We start from the raw sequence: 18110 nt of genomic DNA, 5'->3' as shown, positions 1-18110 counted from the left end.
AAATAAACTAGGACTGAGGCGCCTGGGTGGCTCAGTCAGTTAAGCGGCAGACTTCAGCTCAGGTCATGATCTCACAGTTTGTGAGTCTGAGCCCTGCATCGGGCTCTCTGCTCTCAGCGCAGAGCCTGCTTTGGATTCTCTGTCTCCCTCTCTCTCTCTCTGCCACTCATGCACTCTCTCTCTCTCTCTCTCTCAAAAATAAATAAGCATTTAAAAATAAATAAATAAATAAACTATGACTTTCTTAAAAACAGAAAAGCATATGCATTATCATTGTGTATATACTTATGTTTTAAAAAAAATATTATATTGTCACATTTATCCAAGGTAACTAACTTTTCTTTTTTTCAGGCACAAAAGAAAGCTAAAAAATTGAAAACCAAATGCTGTCTAACTATTTTTTTTCCTTCAATATTTATTTCACATAATTTTAACAAATCTGAGGAGGAAAAATAACTAAAATGTGTGTATGTATCATCCAAGTGTATTTGCATATTTTGTTAATCTATTGTCAATTTAAGCGATAAAGGTAACTTAAAACTACGTTTAGTGACTAATGTTTTATATTTGTTTCTTCTTCTAGAAACTGCCTGTACATCCAAAGATTATTTATTAATTAAATTAATGATTTGCCTAAGGTTTTGAAGTTAGTTAAAAGTCTGGAAATGATAACATAGCTAACACATTAAATGCCTATCATTGTAGCATTGTAAGAATTTCACAAAATTAAACCTTTTGAACAGTCATTTCATTCCATTTAGTTGAATACAATTTTATACATGTAACTTTTTACTTAAAGCAAGTTGTGGAAACAGTGGTAATTTACTTAATTCATAAAACCAAAATAAAAAATTTAAGAAGTTTGAATCATAAGAAATTTAACCCTGGTCTTGAACAAACAAAACTGTTGGGCTGACATTTTTATATGGTAAACTAATTTTTAAAGACTCTCAATCATGACAAAAATTATTCTTTTGTCCTAAAATTAAAGGCCTTTCTTCTCACCTCATAGCGTTATGCAGCCTATTGTGTAGATATACTTTTTAGTGCCAATAAGAAGAAACATAGTTTAATAACCTTTTCTTTTTTTTTTTTTTTTTTTTAGATACTTTTGACTGCTTGTCTGGACTATTCTTGGGCTGAGCACATAACAACTGAATGCTTCTTTAAAATTATTTAATCTCTAAAGTTTGCCAAGAGAAGGAAAAAGAAGAAGAGGGAAGGGGAGGGAAGGGGAGGGGAGGGGAGGGAAGGGGAGGGAAGGGAAGGGAAATATGAGGGAGCCAGCTTCAGACAAATGTGAAACTGTTCCTGTAAAACTGATTATGATCCCTCTGTGAGGAGGGGGAAGAAAGTTTAGATAGAGAAGAATAAATGTTACCTATATACGCACAAAAGAGAGTGATACATAGTTGATTTGGATGTAACTTGACTCCTTGACAACTCTATTGAGCCGTAAGTTAAAACGTGAGGTCTCATTCATTCCTGAAGCACAAAAAATAAAGAAGAAGGTGTCTCTAAGCTTAAACAAAATATTCTCTCTTTTAGACAAGTCAATCTCCTTAAGAAGCTTTCTTTCTTTTTTTGTTCTGAGGTACTTCTCAAATGAACAACCTCATTCGTGTCAAAATTTCCCCAAATTGGCCACCGCATTCCCAATTGTCCCTGGTGAAATTGTGCCAGTTAGAAAGTTAAGGGTGCACGTTAGCGTTTAAGGAGAAAACATGAAGGCAACAGGTGTCTCTTGGAAGACATGTGGCTTCATGTTGAGAAAGCCCCCCAAAGATGGAACGGTCTGTAAGAATAAAACCTGGTTAGCTTTGTGTCTCTGGAACCAGGCCAAAGCCCAATTCTTGCTAATCCAGAGCTGATCAGAATTTCCTGATTTGGTGCAGACAAAATTAAACAGCGCAAATCTGTGACTACACTAAAAATCATCGAATTGTACACTTTAAATAAGTCAATTGTATAGTATGTGAAGCATATCTCAAGAAAGCTGCTATGAAAAAAGTCTTCCAAAGGACTATTATATTTGGAAAGCACAAAAACATTGAAACGGTTATGTTGTTTTTATACTAGGGGGAAACTGGAAATAATACAATTGTATGTTAACAAGAGAATAGTTAAATACATTAGGGTAAAATTGTATGGTGGAATATTAGCTAGTCATTAAAAATGTTTTTAAGTAATACTTAACAACAAAGAAAAGGCTCACAGTAGAGTCTTAGTGTAAGAGCAGGATAAAAAGTGTGAATTCAGCATAATTTTACAAGGAAATCTCATTAAGGGAAAACAGCATATAGAAATAAACCCTAGGGGCGCCTGGGTGGCGCAGTCGGTTAAGCGTCCGACTTCAGCCAGGTCACGATCTCGCGGTCCGGGAGTTCGAGCCCCGCGTCGGGCTCTGGGCTGATGGCTCAGAGCCTGGAGCCTGTTTCTGATTCTGTGTCTCCCTCTCTCTCTGCCCCTCCCCCGTTCATGCTCTGTCTCTCTCTGTCCCAAAAATAAATAAACGTTGAAAAAAAAAATTAAAAAAAAAAAAAAAAAGAAATAAACCCTGAATGGAAAGACAACAGCATAATTGTGTTTATGAATGATGGACTGTGGGTAATTTAAACTTTTTTCGTTGTTCTGTCTCTATCGTTTCCAGTGAAAATGAATTTTTATTGCTTTTATAATCGGGAAACAAAATGTTGTAAAACAAAAATGGCTATGGGGAACTAAAACAAGGTTTTTATATTGATTTGAGTGTACAACAGAGTAACATAGCACTAAAGTTCCAAGTACAGGGTCACCATATGAATGTGGTTAAGTGAAGGAAGAGACTATTGAAAACAAGGATCCAAGTAATTACTTTTTCCTTTCAATTGTTCGAAATACTGCTGCCAAATCATCTCAGATTACTCCAGCTAGGCTCAGAGCAAACCCACCTCTTGAGTTCAACACGACATTGACCCTCTTCTTTCCCTACATACAGCCCTCTCATTTGTACATTTCCTTACTTCATCTCCCCACTTCTCCTCACTTCACCTCGGGATTTTCCTGCTATGTATCTGCTATCCTTCAAATAAATGCTTCCTGTAAGCTTACAATAGCTTGTGTGTACTGGCATTGTACTTGATTCAGTTCAGTGCCAATCAAATACCTCTTCAGTGGCCCCGCCAGGTTTTCTGAATCATCCATGCTATATCCCTATCCCATAGGCAATGACAGAAGAAACCTGATGCACACACTTTGGATAATGTTGTGGTAGGTCTTGCTTCTCAACACCTCAGTGTCAGTTGTTTGGACTGTAAACTGATGCAAACTGATGTAAACTGATGGTGTAAACCTCTTTCCTTCCAGCTGTGTAGGATGGTTTAATCTACCTCATGGATACCACATTCATTCATTCATTCATTCATTCATTCATTCATTCATATATATGGGCTATTGTCTCCTGGGCTCAAGAGGTTCACCCAACCCCAAACCACCAATGAGGTAACCAGTTCCTTCTGATTCACCAAATCTTTCCCCAGCTCAAACCCCACCTCCTCACCAAGTATTCTCTGCTTGCCACCATCCTGTTCACTTCTGCTTTTTCCAGTCTTTTGAGGATACTTTTTCTTTTCTTTTTTTTTAAGGGAAAATTTTCTTCCCTTGTTTTTAAGAAAAATTTTAATGTTTATTTTATTTTTGAGAGTGTGTGTGTGTGTGTGTGTGTGAGCAGGGGAGGGGCAGAGAGAGAGAGGAGACAGACTTGGAAGCAGGCTCCAGGCTGAGCTGTCAGCACAGAGCCCAACGCGGCGCTCGAACCCACGAACCATGAGATCATGACCTGAGCTCAACCAACGGAGCCACCCAGGCGCCCCGAGGATCCTTTTTCATTAAAAAAAAATTTTTTTTAATGTTTATTTATTTTTGAGAGAGAGAGAGAGAGTCAGAGCGTGAGTAGGGAGGGGCAGAGAGAGGGAGACACAGAATCCGAAGCAGGCTCCAGGCTCCGAGCTGTCAGCACAGAGCCCAACGTGGGGCTAGAACCCACAAACCGCGAGATTATGGCCTGAGCCCAGGTGGGACGCTAGACCAACTGAGCCACCCAGGCACCCCTCCTTTTTCATTTTACAATTATTACACAGCACACAATAATGTCCTTATAATGTGTCTTTTCTCTAATTGTCAGTGTCAGGGGATGTTGTGGTCAGTTTTGCTGTGTTTTTCATTCCTTTACTTCTGGCTTAAACGGACCCTTTGTGCAATATGAAAAGAGAGAGGGCAGATTTTTAGTTACTGGCTGTGATATGGATCTGTATCAGAATGGCTGCCTCTGTCTGGTAGGTACTGACTCCAAACAGAATAAATCATCAGTTCACATTTAATGCTTTTTCAAAGAAGATGACTTAATTTTTTTTTAATGTTTGTTTAGTTTTTAGAAAGAGAGACAGAGCGTGAGCAGGGGAGGGGCAGAGAGAGAGAGAGGGAGACACAGCATCTGAAGCAGGTTCCAGGCTCTGAGCTGTCAGCACAGAGCCTGATGGCCCAATGTAGGGGCTTGAACTCACGAACTGTGAGATCATGACCTGGGCTAAAGTTGGATGCTTAGCCAACTGAGCCCCCTAGGTGCCTCTTATACTATCTGGGTCACAGTCTTCCTGTGTGACCCTCACGTGTGGTGTCTTTGTTTTTAACTTCATGGGTCCTGACCAAACCATGGCCAACTACCCCTCAAACTTCTCTTCCGTTCAATTGCCCTTAAAATAAGTGATCTGCAAAGCTCTGCCCAGTGTTTTTCTTTTTCCTCTGTACATACTTGTTCTTTCTCTGTGGTCTTACCAATGCCCATTAAATTCTTACCTCCACCAGTGTTGGCCTTGACCTGGACCCACCTATGAGCTTCTCCCCACACCAATCTATGATAGAGGGGGTCCAGCTCACCTGTGAGATAAGGTGAGTTTGAAGCGGGTCCTGCCTTCACTGCAGACCCAAAGGATTGAGTAGGTCATTACAACCTGGGTCCTGGGAACACACCATCAGCCCAGCCATCTCTTATCCATCTCTACTAGGAAGGCCAAGTTCTTTGGTGCCCAGAATTTGCCGCTTTCCTGGGATGCAGATAAATAGCTTGGAGTGTCCAAGCCTACAGTCCAGGCTTGCGTTCCAGTCAGCAGGTGAGAATTTATTCCTACCAGCTTTATTTCTTTTTCCCAAACTTCTTCCCCTCGTCTTTGATATATTTCACCAGGAGCTGGGAATTCTAGTTTCTGAACTGGGGTTTCCACTCTCTCTACTCCAGCTGCCACATGCTCATTCTAGGTGGGGGTCAGTGTCTCCTCCCTCTGTTGGATTTTACGTGTGATCGAATGAAAGAACAAGATCTTTCTTCCCAAGTATTTACTCAGCTCCCTTATTCTTGCTCCTTCCAACCTCTCTGTTCCCGCTTCCGGTATGCCAAATGGCTGTGTGGTCCGCAATCATTCTGCAATCCACAAGACTCTCCCCTCTATGCAGCCTGCCTTGAAATGTATACCCCAACCCAGACCTTTCTCCCCAACTCAGCCTGACTAATTTTCCGCTGGCTCTCCTGCTGGACGTTTCACTGACATCTCAGCTTGTGCTTGGCACATATAAGCCAAATCGTATTCTTCCTGTTAACTAATTCCTCCCTTCTTGCTTCTCTACTTTGGTTGATGGCACCTTCATTTCCCAGTGACACAAAGCCTCCCAGACCCTCATGTTCCCAATCTTCAAATCAATTGTTAGACCTTGTAGATTCAATTTCTTGAAAGAAGTTGAGATGTAGTATAGAGGAGTGGTTACTGTCAAACCAGAATCCCCAGTTCCATTACATAATATCTGTGTACCCTTAGGGCAGTGATTTAACCTCTGTGCCTCAGTTGTCCCATTTGTCAGGTGGGAATAGTAATGGTCCCTATATTACAAAATAGTCATGAGTTTACATTTGCTAAAGCACTCGAAAGAACACTAGGTGCATTGTGTCACCTGTCTACTATTTTTATCTCTTCCACCCAGAGCCTTCCAATTCCACCATGGCCTGCGCTTCATTCTCACCCTGAGTGCCCTAGTTCAGATCTTCACTGAAGCTCTCCCTTAGCTCCTAATTGTTCCTCTCTCTCCTAGCTATTCTTGCTGTGTGCTAGATAGAGCTTCCTAAAGAACAGCTTTGGTCACCCGCCACATTTTCCCATAACCTCTGCTACCCAGCTGCCACCATTTCTCACCAGAATGACTGAAATTGTTCCCCATCTGGTTGCGTTGAATCTACTTGTGTTTTTCTAATCACCTCCATACTCTTGTCACATCTGGTCTTGTCACGTCTCTGTTTAAAACCCTTCAGTGGACTCCCTGTGCTCCTGGAATAATTGTAGTCACAGCCTTGCTACTCAAAGTGTGTCCCTGGAGCTTGTTAGAAATGCAGATTCTTGGTTCCCATCCCAGACCTACTGGCGTCTGAATCTGCATTTTAACAAGATCGCCATTAAAGTTTGAGAAGCCTTGTTCTTCAAGGCCCCAGATGGTCTGGCCTTCTTTCTTCAACAGCCTCCTCCTCCTCTACTTCTCTCCCTGCTCACTGTGCCTCATTGTGTTCTGGCCTCTCTGGTCTCCATTAGGTCCCTCCAATGTCTCAGGCTCCTCCTCACCACAGGGCCTGGTATCTGTGCTTCCCACAACCTGGGATGCTCTGCCCATTATCTTTTGTTTTTGTCTGGCTAGTTCCTTCAGGCCTCAGCTCAACTGTCATTCTCTCAAAGAAGTCCTTCTTGACTCCTAAGACCAGGCCAGATCGCCTTATTATTCAGTTGCACAGCATTTTGTGCTTTTCCTCTAGAACACTGAATGCAATTTGTAATTATGTATTTATTTGTGTGAATATTTAATGAATGTGCATCTCTCCCCCTAGACCACAACTCTATGAAGACAGAAACCACGTTTATTTTGCTCATCTTTGTAGTCCTCAGAATCTAGTATGGTGCCTGGGATATTAGAAGTACTTAATAACCACCTTTGTTCATTCATTTAACAGATATTTATTGTGCACCTACTATATGCCATTCACTAGATGCTGGATATATAGATGCTGGATATTAAGGAGGAAAGCCAGGGGTGCCTGGTGGCTTGTTCAGTTAAGCTTCTGACTTCGGCTCAGGTCATGATCTCACGGTTTGTGAATTCGAGCCCCACGTCAGGCTCTGTGCTGATAGCTCAGAGCCTGGAGCCTGCTTTGGATTGTATGCCTCCCTCTGTCTCTGCCCCTCCTCCACTCACACTATGTCTCTTTCTCAAAAGTAAATAAATATTAAAAAGAAAAAGGAAAACCACACAGTTTCTGCTCTCATTACAGTTTAGTAGGGGGAAACAGGCAATCAAATAATCACAAATAAATATAATATTACAATGAGGTAAATACTATGCAGCAAAGGTACAGAATGCCATGAACATTCAGGAAGGCTGGTCAGAGATGTTTTCCAACTGCCACTACTGAATATAAAAACCATAAAATTCAACATGTATTTTTCTTTTATAGAACAGCTTTATTGAGATCTAATTCACATAGCATACGATTCACTCATTTAAACTGTACCTGTCAATGGCCTCTAGCATATTCATAGAGTTGTACAATCATCACCACAAGTTTTAAAATGTTTTCATTTCCTCAAAGAAACCCTTCTGCCTTTAGCCATCACTCCCATCCTCCCCAGCCCCTCACAACCACTAATCTACTTCCTGGCTCTATAAATTTGTCAATTCTGGACATTTCATGTAAATAAGATCACCTAAAATGTGACTTTTTGTGACTGGCTTCTTTCACTTAGCATAATATTTTCTTTCTTTTTTTCTTTTTTATTTCAGAGACAGGGAGTGTGTGTGTGAGCAGGGGAGAGGAGTAGGAGGGGGAAAGAGAGAGAGGAAGAGGGAGAGAGAGAGAATCTCAAACACTCTTTATGTTCAACACAGAGCCTGATGCGGGGCTCGCTGCCATGACCCTGGGATCATGACCTGAGTCAAAATCAGGAGTTCAACACTCAACCGACTGAGCCACCCTGGCACCCCAGCATAATATATTCAAAATTTATCTATGCTGTATCATTTATAAACACCCCATTTCTTTTTGTTGCTAAATAATATTCCATTGTACCATGTATTTTTCTTAGCATGTCCAGAAACCGGATGCCATTCCACTGTATTCACCATAGCCAAACAAATTCAGTCATGTTTCTAGAAAAAGGTGACAGTAAGTAAATGTTGGCTGAAATTTACAAGGCTGGCAGCCATGTGTAGAAAGCTTCTTTTCATGAGTGACTTTATTCACTGAGCTCTCTTAGTCTGTTTAGTATTCTGACTCACAAACGGAAGTGATTCTATTTTGGCATTCTTTCTCTCGCACTTAGTTCTTTGGTCTCTACTGACTTGCTGCGTTAAATTATGCAAGTTACTTAAACTCTGTTTATTTAACTCCTGCATGCTCTGTAAAATGAGCCCAGTCCAGCCTGTTTGTTGGCCAAAACTGTTTGGAGACAATTTTTCATGTGATATGCATCATCAGCTCCCACAGAAGGCAAAAGGAATTTGATGTGTGGGGGTAGTCTGGGATCCAGTCCAAAATTAGTGCTCATCTGGAAGAAATATGGAAGTTTGATACTTGCTCACTGGCCTTTTAGTTGTACTCACTTACTGCTTTCCCTCTAAGGAAGTTTGTAAATCTTTATCTCTTATGCATTTTCTATATAAGGTGAGATAAGATTAAAAAAAAAAAAAAGATGGTAATGGAAAAAGCCCTCTGACATTCTTAATTGGCCAGCTGTGAACCAAAGAGAGTAATTTGTCTCACCTCGCTTTATGACCTGCAGAAGGATTACCCATGGTATTTAGTATTCTAATTTTCCCCCTTGAGCTTGTCCTTGCCAGACCCCGTCTTGGGATGTAAAATCCAATTAGATTAAAATTATCACTCATCATCTTACCCAATGCTCTGTGCTGGGTGCGGAGGAGGCTGCAAAAAGGAAGAAAATGAATCCTTCTTTCAAAGAGCTCACAGTCTAATGGAGAGATAAGGAGCGGTACCTAAGGCAGATTGAGCTAAGTGCCAAGGGGAGTAAAAACCTAAATGCCCAGGGAACAGAAACAAGAGAAGGGATTATTGCTAGGAGTAACAGTCATGGTTATGTGGAGAAGATAATCCGAGTTGTGTCTTAGAGAACAGTTAGAACTTTTAAAGGGGACGTAGGAAATAGTAGGTGAACTTTCCAAATGGACTTCCCTGCGGTGGGGGAATTGCACAGCAAGACTCTGGTGTGAAGGGCAGTTGTGAAAAATAAACCTGAAAAAGTAGGTTGTAGGCATCGAATACTGGCCTGGGAAGTCTGTTCTTGATAATTTAAGCGAAAGAAAGTCAACGAAGGTCTTTGGCAGGGTGTACCTCAAAAGTGCACTTGAGGACAGGCAACCTGGCAAGAGGGCGAAGGACGGATTGGCAAGAGGAGAGACTTCAGGCTGGGAGACCAAACCGGTGGATGCTGAGCCGAGGTAGGGAGGACGGAACGGAGGTGACAACCTCTGAGCTGTAGGTATGTTGAAAACTAGGGGCAGACAGAATAGGACACAACTCCCTCCAGAGGTAGGGCCTAGGAGGAGTCAAAGTCGTAGCCACACCCTCAAGTGACGTCAGGCGGCCGGCTGCGCATCCGATTGGCTACTCTGGCCTCCAGTCCTAGGAGAAGGCGGTGCCCTGCCCCGGCCCTCTCCAGGCTTGGAGCGAGGCGGGCACCCGCGGAGAGTCCCGGCAGCCCCGCGCCAGGCGCGGCCAGGACTTCGGGCTCTGCAGCCAGGGTCCCGCAGCAGAGGTAGGCAGATGGAGAGGGCCCGGAGCTAAGGGGCGAGCCCAGCGGCTCGGATGCCCGGGATCCCCGCCCCCTCGTGAGCGCGCCGTCCCGGGGGGCTTGCCGGGCGGCGGTTGGGGGCGGCGGGCAGAGCCGGCGGGCGGGGACCAGGGCGGTGGAGCCGGCTGGAGGAGGATGGAGCGGGACTCGCCCCCGCGCCTGCCGCCGCAGCCCCGGCACTCGGCATCGCCCCCTCGCTGCCTCCAGAACTGGGGTCTCGGCCGAGGTCGGTGGCCGCCGGCTCCTCGCCCCCTGGTCTCCCGTGACATTTTGTTTGAAAACGCGGGGCTAGGTGTGTGGCGCGGCGGGGGCGGTTCTGGGGGGGGGGCGGGGGGTGTGCAGCCGGCGCCCCCGCGTCCCCGCGCCAGGGGCCCGAGCAGCTAGGGATGCTGCGGCTCGGCCTCGGCTTCCTGGGAGCCGCGCTGTGATCTCTTGGGTGAAACTTCCCAAAAGTTGCAAGAACCATTTTCTGCCCCTCGAGTTGCCGGAATGTCAAAGTGCCCTTAGGTGACCTACTACGAAACGGCGCTGGCCCTGAAGTTATTAGACCACTTTTTAAAAGACGGAACATCCGAGCCCTCGATTTTGATGTGCGAAACTCTGTGCAAAGAGCGAGTTGAACGATTTACGCGTCAGAGCTCTGGTGCTGTGTTACCTGCAAGTCACTGCTCTCTTTGTGAAAATGCCCGTCGCAAGCCTCCACCGCACCGCCGCGTGGGTCCCCGAGGAGCTGTGGGGTGGGGAGCACGGCTGCTCCTGGCAGGGCCAGCGATGGGCAGGCGTAGCCCAAGTGGGGCTGGTTGGTGGTCAGGAGCCTTCTTAAACAAGGCAAGCCTCAGTGTGGTCAAGAAAGACATCCTTTCTGCTTTGGAAGAGAAATAGTTACCTGGCCAAGTTAAGCCGTCCCTTAAGAGGAGCGAATTAAAGAATGTGAGTGGCTAACCCTGAGCTTCATCAGGATAAGCCTCAATAGATGAATTCTTACTTTTTTTTTTTTTCCTTTCTCTTTTGGGATTTGGAAGAGAAACAGGAAGTCAGAGATTCGGAGAAAAGAGCATTCACTCCATAATTGTAAACAGTTTATTTTGTGTCAGTAAATATTTCCAAAAGTCATGGGGGTGGGGGGTAGCTTTTGGAAAACCAAGATTTTTTTTCCCGTGCACCGCAATGAAGATAGGTTACTTTAAAATTCAAAATCTAGAAATGTTATTTATTTAGCAAGTGGTTATACCTCCCAAAGCTGTACAGTTCTATAAAATCAATGGTAATGGAAAAGAATGGTGGATGTTGTTCAAAGTTCGAATCTTTACTCAAGATGGTGCATTAACACAACAGTTACTTTATACTAACTGAAATTACAGAATGAAATGAGGAAATCAGGTGTCTAGACCTCTTGGTGGACCATTAGCCAGCCAATCTGTAGTTTTGAATTTTTTTTAATTATGATCCTATTAGTAGGGAATGTAGCCATTAGATGCCAATTCAGTAATATTATTAAGGTTCTGCTACTTCGTTGTAAAATATGTAATTAGCATAACTAAAGACATAAGTAGGTATGTTTAATTTGGAATTTATTTATCATGTCATTTTCATAGCAAAGTAGTCTTGGGTAAGATATGTATGAACTTGCCATATTTGAGATTAGTTTGCATTTACCTCTAAATTATTTGAGTTAACAGTAGAATTCTTGGCAGGGATAACTACAAACAATGGATCATTAAATTTGTAAATGTTGAGTTAATATACATCCACACAAATTGTTACTTTTTAAAAAATCATTTTTATTCTTTAATTTTGGAGTGGGGAAGATCTTTCTAAAGTACAAAACAAAACTCGGATTGCATGAAGAAAATGATTGTTACACTTTATCACATATTTAAATAAATTTTTTTTCTTTGTGTGCATCACAAACAAGTTTTAAAAGACAACAAATGTATGGGGAACAATTGTGCAAATAAATGTGTAATAAGAATATTTGTATCTGCATTACTTCTTGTTAAAATTTTTATTTACTTTTATTTGAATAAAGTTGACACAATGTTACATTAGTTTCAGGTGTACAACATTGTGATTCAACAGCTCTATAAAACTGTTATTTTTCTTTACTCATTTGTAAATAATTGCTCTTTTTAAAATTGAAGTATAATTAGTGAACCATAAAATTTACTTCTTTAAAGTGTACATATCAGCGACTTTTAGTATATTCACAAGGTTGTGCAACTATCAGCACTAATTCTAGAATAATTTTGATCATTCAAAAAAGAAACCCCAAACTATTAGCTGTTGATCACCATTGCCCTTTCTTCACAGCCTTTGGCAACCACTAACTTACTTTCTGTCTCTTTGGATTTACCTGTTTTGTGTAAATGGAATCATACAATATGTGGCCTTTTATTCAGGCTTCTTTCACTTGGCATCTAGGATAATTGTCACAGCATGTATTAGTACTTTATTCCTTTTTTGTGGCTGCATAATATTCCTTTGTACAGGTATACCACATTTTGTTTATCCATTCCTCTGATGATGGACACTTGGATTGTTTCCACTTTTTGGCTATTTGAATAATGCTGCTGTGAACATTTGTGTATAAGTTTTGGTGTGAACTTATGTATTCAGTTCTCTCGGGTATATAGTTAGTTAGCATTGGAGTTGCTGGCTCATATGGTAACTTTATGTTAAAACCTTTGAGGAACTGTTAAACTATTTTCCAAAGCAGCTATACCATTTTTACATTCCCAATAGCAAAGTATGAGGGTTCTAATTTCTCACATCCTCACTCACACTTGTTATTATGGCTTTATTATTTTAAACATCCTGTTTGGTTGCAGTGGTTGTCATGATTTTAATTTGCATTTTCACTTATAGCTAATGATGTTGAACATATTTTCATGGCTTTTTGGCCATTGTATACCTTCTTTAGAGAACTGTCTATTTAGATCCTTTGCCTACTTTTTAATTTTTGTTTTATATTGTTGAGTTGTAAGAGTTCTTTATATATTCTGGATAAAAGTGTCCGATATACATGATTCGCAAATATTTTTCTTCCTTCTGTGGCTTATCCTTTCACTTTCTTGATGGTGTCCTTTGAAATAAAAGTTTTTAATGTTGATTAAGTCCAATTTATCTATTTTCTTTTTCATTACTCGTGTTTTAGATGTCAACTCAAAGAAACTTGACTAATTTAAGGTCACAAGATTTATGCCTATCTTTTGTTCTAAGAGTTTTAGAGCATTGGCTCTTACATTTAGGTCTTCAATCCATCTTGAGTTAGTTTTTGTATATGTTGTGATGGAGGGGTCCAAATTCATTCTTTTGCATGTGGATATCCAGTTGTCTAGCACCATTGTTGAAAAGACTCTTCTTTCCCCATTGAACGATTTTGGTACCCTTGTCAAAAATCAGTTATAGGGGTACCTGGGTGGCTCAGTTGGTTTTGAGCATCTGACTCTTGATTTTGGCTCAGGTCATGATCCCAGTGTTGTAGAATCAAGCCCTGCATCCGGCTCCGTGCTGAGTTGGAGCCTGTTTGGGGACTCTCTCCTCTCTCTCTCTCTCTCTCTCTCCCTCACTGCCCCTCTCCCCCACTCACATTCTCTTTTTCTTTCAAATTAAAAAAAAAATCAGTTAACTATAAATTTGAGGTTTTATTTCTGGACTCTTAATTTTATTCCACTGATCATATGTCTGTCTTTATGGCAATACCATACAGTTTTGACTACAGAAACTTTGTAGTAATTTTTGAAATTGAGACATAGGAGTCCTACAACTTCTTAAGATTTTTTTGGCTATTCTGCATCCCTTGAATTTCCATATGAATTTAGGATCAGATTGCCATTTTTGCCCAAAAATGCAGTTGGAATTTTGAGAGGGATTGAATTGAATGTATGTATCCATTTGCAAGTATTGGCATCTTCACAATATTAAGTCTTCTAATCCATGAACATGAGATGTCTTTCATTTATTTAGGTTTAATTTCTCTCAGTGTTGTTTTGTGGTTTTCAGAGTGCAAGTTTTGCACTTCTTTTGTTAAATTTATTCCTAAGTGTTTAGTTCTTTTGATGCTATTGTACATTGAATATATTCTTGATTTCATTTTTGATTTTTTTGGTTTTTTGCTAATGCGTAGAAAAACAATTGATATGGTTGATTGTATATTGATCTGGTTTCCTGAAACCTTGCTGAACTCAAGTAGTTCTAATAGATTTTTTGTGAATTCCTTAGAATTTCCTGTCTGCAAGATCATGACATCTGAAAATAGAGATTTGGTTTTCTTTTTTTTTTTTCAAGTTTATTTATTTCGAGAGAGAGAGAAAGCATGAGAGAAAGAGAGAGAGAGCATGAGCAGGGGAGGTGCAGAGAGAGAGAGAGAGAGAGTGAGAGAGAGAGAATCCCAAGTAGGCCCCATGCCATCAGCACAGAGCCTGATGCGGGGTTCAGACTCACAAACCAAGAGATCATGACCCAAGATGAAACCAAGAGTTGGATGCTTAACTGTCTGAGCCACCCAGGCGTGCCTAGGTTTAGTTTTCAAACTGGATTCTTTTTATTTTATTTTCTGGCCCTGACTAGAACCGCTAGTACAGTGTTGAACAGAAGTGGCAAAGCAGACATCCTTGTATTATTTCTGGTCTTCGGCAGATCAGTTATTTATTATTAAGTATGATGTTAGCTGTGGGCTTTTCCTAAGTGCTTTTTATCAGGCTGAAGAAGTTCCCTTCTATTGCTAGCTTATTGAATGTTTTTATTATGAAAGGGTGTTGAATTTTGTCAGATTTTTTTTCCTACATTGATTGAAATGATCATGTGGTTTTGGTCTGTTAGTCTATTAATATGGTTCACTGTATTGATTGATTTTTATCTGTTGAAAAATATCTGCCTTTAGGTTATTTTTTTTTTTTGCCTTTATGCTATTTTTAAAACTGTAGACATTTTCAGTAGAACATACACAAGTTATTTTAATTGTAGGGAAACTTACCAGCATGAATTAGACTCTTCTTGCTTAACAATGTTTCTACATTTCTCTGCAAGGTACAAGTGATTCAAGACTTAACAGTGTTTGTTTCAGGACAGCTTTTTATTTTATAATTTTTAGTCCATATGTTTTTTTCCTTGTCCATTCTAAAGCTAAGGAGGAAAGAACTGAAGTAGCAGAATTGAGAAAAAGCTTGCGACTGACAAAGTGCATGGTCTACTCGTAAATCATTGACAGTAAATGCTAATGTGGGTGATAAGTGTCATTAACAAGGCTAATATCCTTAGGAAAAAACAGACAACAATGGTATGAGGCTTCTATAAAAACAAGAAATTAGGGGCGCCTGGGTGGCGCAGTCGGTTAAGCGTCCGACTTCAGCCAGGTCACGATCTCACGGCCCGTGGGTTCGAGCCCCGCATCAGGCTCTGGGCTGATGGCTCAGAGCCTGGAGCCTGTTTCCGATTCTGTGTCTCCCTCTCTCTCTGCCCCTCCCCCGTTCATGCTCTGTCTCTCTCTGTCCCAAAAATAAATAAACGTTGAAAAAAAAATTAAAAAAAAAACAACCAAAGAAATTAAAAGAGAATGATGTCCAGTTTTACAATTATAAGTTTCCCTTAAATTATGGCCAGAACTTAGGAGCATCTGGAGGCTTTGAGATGGTTGGGGTGCTCAATAAAGTTGTAGCCTTTGTAGAGCAACTCTGCTTTTATTTATTCCTAAGTTATTGAATGATAATGTCAGTATGAATATGAAAATTGGTTTAAGCATAAAACAATATTTATACTAGGAAAATAGTCTTCTGTGGGTTTTTAGCAACACAAAGTTTTTAAAAACTGGTATAGGATGAGGAAGTGTTGTATTACACTCAATGGTGAGAAAATCAACTTGGATAATATGTGAGGGAGACAGATTTTTAGAAAATGAAGGAATAGTACACTTCAACTGCAGATCTATCCTGGGGTTCTGAGAGTTTTGCTCTCACGTATATGCCGAGACCAGGGCTTGGCTCCTTGAGATCCATTCCTAATACAGATTTCATCTGTTCATAGCAAGGGCAATTCAGAAATATATCATCAGGCCATTTATTCAAATGACCTGGTGAAACATTAACATTTAAAACATTGTTTATGAATCTCAGAACCAGAAAAAATGAGTCTTTTTTTGCACTTCAAAATTTCTAGACCAGTTCCCCTGGTGGAGTGCAGTGCTTCTCCCTGGGATTAATCTCCCCAAAGGAAAGCTAATATTATGGGAAACACTGATTCCAGATGTACTTAATGTAGGTGATTACAAATTCATATTTATATCTTTTCTCTTCTTGGACCAAAAAAAAAAAAATATTATACAAATGTATCCAAGGTCATAATACTTTGCCTGGTTAAATATGCCAAAGGATTTTTGGCTTAAAAGAGATTTTAGATCTAGGATTTAGATTTAGATTTTAGATTTTAGGATGATGATAAGTAATAATTGTAATGTAAATCTAACTTATAATTGTAGCACTGGTAATGAAGTTTCTTAAACCTAAGAAACTATCATGGTACCAATTGAATCAAATTGTAATAGTTCTGTAAACCTAGGAGTGGGGTAAAATTTTGAGCTGGAAGATTAAAGCAATGTTTTATCTATTGGGCAGAGCTAAAATAATACTACTTCTCTGTGTTCGGATGGTGCTATTATACTGTCCATAGTGCTATTAAAAATAACAGTATTTAATTTGTTCCTCACAACGTACTCATGAAGAACAATGGTTTGTTACTATCAGTGTCCTGCTTTTTCTAGATTGGATAATCTGAGACACGGAAAGGATATGTTATATATAAAGACTGAATAACACACTGGGCCTCCAACCCTGACCTCTGTCTCCCACTAAGTTTCTTCCATGAGCTATATAACCAGTTATGGAATTTGTCTTAGAATTCAAAAATTTGTATGTGGATGACATCATTAGATGGTAACGTGAATATGTATACAGGATGACATAATGAATTATCCTGAATGCTCATGGGTTATATGCCATTTATGCTTTCTTTTCTAGAATAAATATGGCAGAGCTTACTGAGACAGAAGGACCAGTAGATTGGAAAGAACGATGTGTGGCTCTGGAGTCCCAGCTCATGAAATTTAGAGTTCAAGCAAGCAAGATAAGAGAGCTTTTAGCTGAGAAGGTATGATTTTCTCTCCAACCTTTGTTACTAAACATCACCTGTTTGGGGCATATTTCATTTACATTAAATAATTGCAGTACTTTTGGGGGGTAAACATTTTTAAAATAAAGAACATATTTAACTTTTTGTCAGGGCTTTAAAGCTATTTTTGAAATATTCTTTTGCCAATTTTAGAGGGAATGGAACATTAAGCCAAAACACTTTTCTTTGCAGAACTAGTGGAATATGTAAGAGTTGTGTGTATTTGATGAATGTGGAGTTCATTCATTCCCTATAGAAAAGCTATAATTTATTTGATTTTACTAGAGGAGTGTGACAGCATTTTAATTTACTAAATGTTTAAGAAAATCATGTTTAAAGTGGTTATAGAAGAATGTTCCCTATGGATAGTAACACATGTTTATAGTGTATTTGAAAGTATGCACCCATTTAAGAATTTGTATTGACTTAACCCTATATTGCTAAACTATTGCCTGGGCTGGAATTGAGTTTAATATAATTACATGCTTCTCTTAATAGTTCTAGTCATGTAATTAAAATTTCATCTATGTCACAGGAATTTTTTTTGCATATATGTATATAAAATCCATGGATTAATTCATTCATGTGTTCATTCATTCAACAAATATTCACTGAGGGCTCATTTTGTGCCAGGCACTCTTCTGCATGCTAAAATTACATCTGTGAACAAGAAAACTCATATTCCTGTTTGCAGGGAATCTGGATTCTAGACCTGTAGTGTCCAATATAGCAACCGCTAGCCATAAACAACCACTGAGCACTTGAAATGAGGCTAGGACAAATTGAGGTGTGTTAGAAATGTAAAATACACCTGGATTTCAAAGATTTAGTATGAAAAAAAGAATGTGAAATGTCTTAGCAATAATTTTTATATTGGTTACATGCTGAAATAACGTTTTGTATATTAGATTAAATAGAAAATATTAAAATTAATGACATCTATTTCTTTTTACTTTTATATTTATTTCTTTTTTTAAGAGTTATTTACTTTTTGGGGTGTCTGGGTGGCTCAGTCGGTTAAGCATTCAACTTTGGCTCAGGTCATGATCTCGTGGTTTGTGAGTTCGAGCCCCG

At 40.0% G+C, this 18110-nt stretch overlaps 1 protein-coding gene across 7 annotated transcripts in view; it reads left to right on the top strand.

The window, feature by feature from the left end:
- Window positions 1-9714: 9714 nt before the first annotated feature.
- Window positions 9715-18110, top strand: part of PLEKHH2 (pleckstrin homology, MyTH4 and FERM domain containing H2) — a 121433-nt gene continuing 113037 nt past the window's right edge. For all 7 annotated transcript variants that reach the window (XR_005784244.1, XM_040453888.1, XM_040453887.1 and 4 more), the window contains exons 1-2: window positions 9715-9839; window positions 16886-17015. Coding sequence is in view for 6 of the 7 variants with exons in the window: in XM_040453888.1 (XP_040309822.1) it covers window positions 16893-17015 (123 nt within the window). In the remaining variant the exon portion in view is untranslated. The remainder of the gene's footprint in view (window positions 9840-16885; window positions 17016-18110) is intronic.

The sequence above is a fragment of the Herpailurus yagouaroundi genome, unplaced genomic scaffold (assembly GCF_014898765.1).
Source record: "Herpailurus yagouaroundi ecotype Mexico unplaced genomic scaffold, PumYag 210, whole genome shotgun sequence".
Classification (NCBI taxonomy): Eukaryota; Metazoa; Chordata; class Mammalia; order Carnivora; family Felidae; genus Herpailurus; species Herpailurus yagouaroundi.
This window is presented reverse-complemented; position numbering and strand designations above follow the sequence as displayed.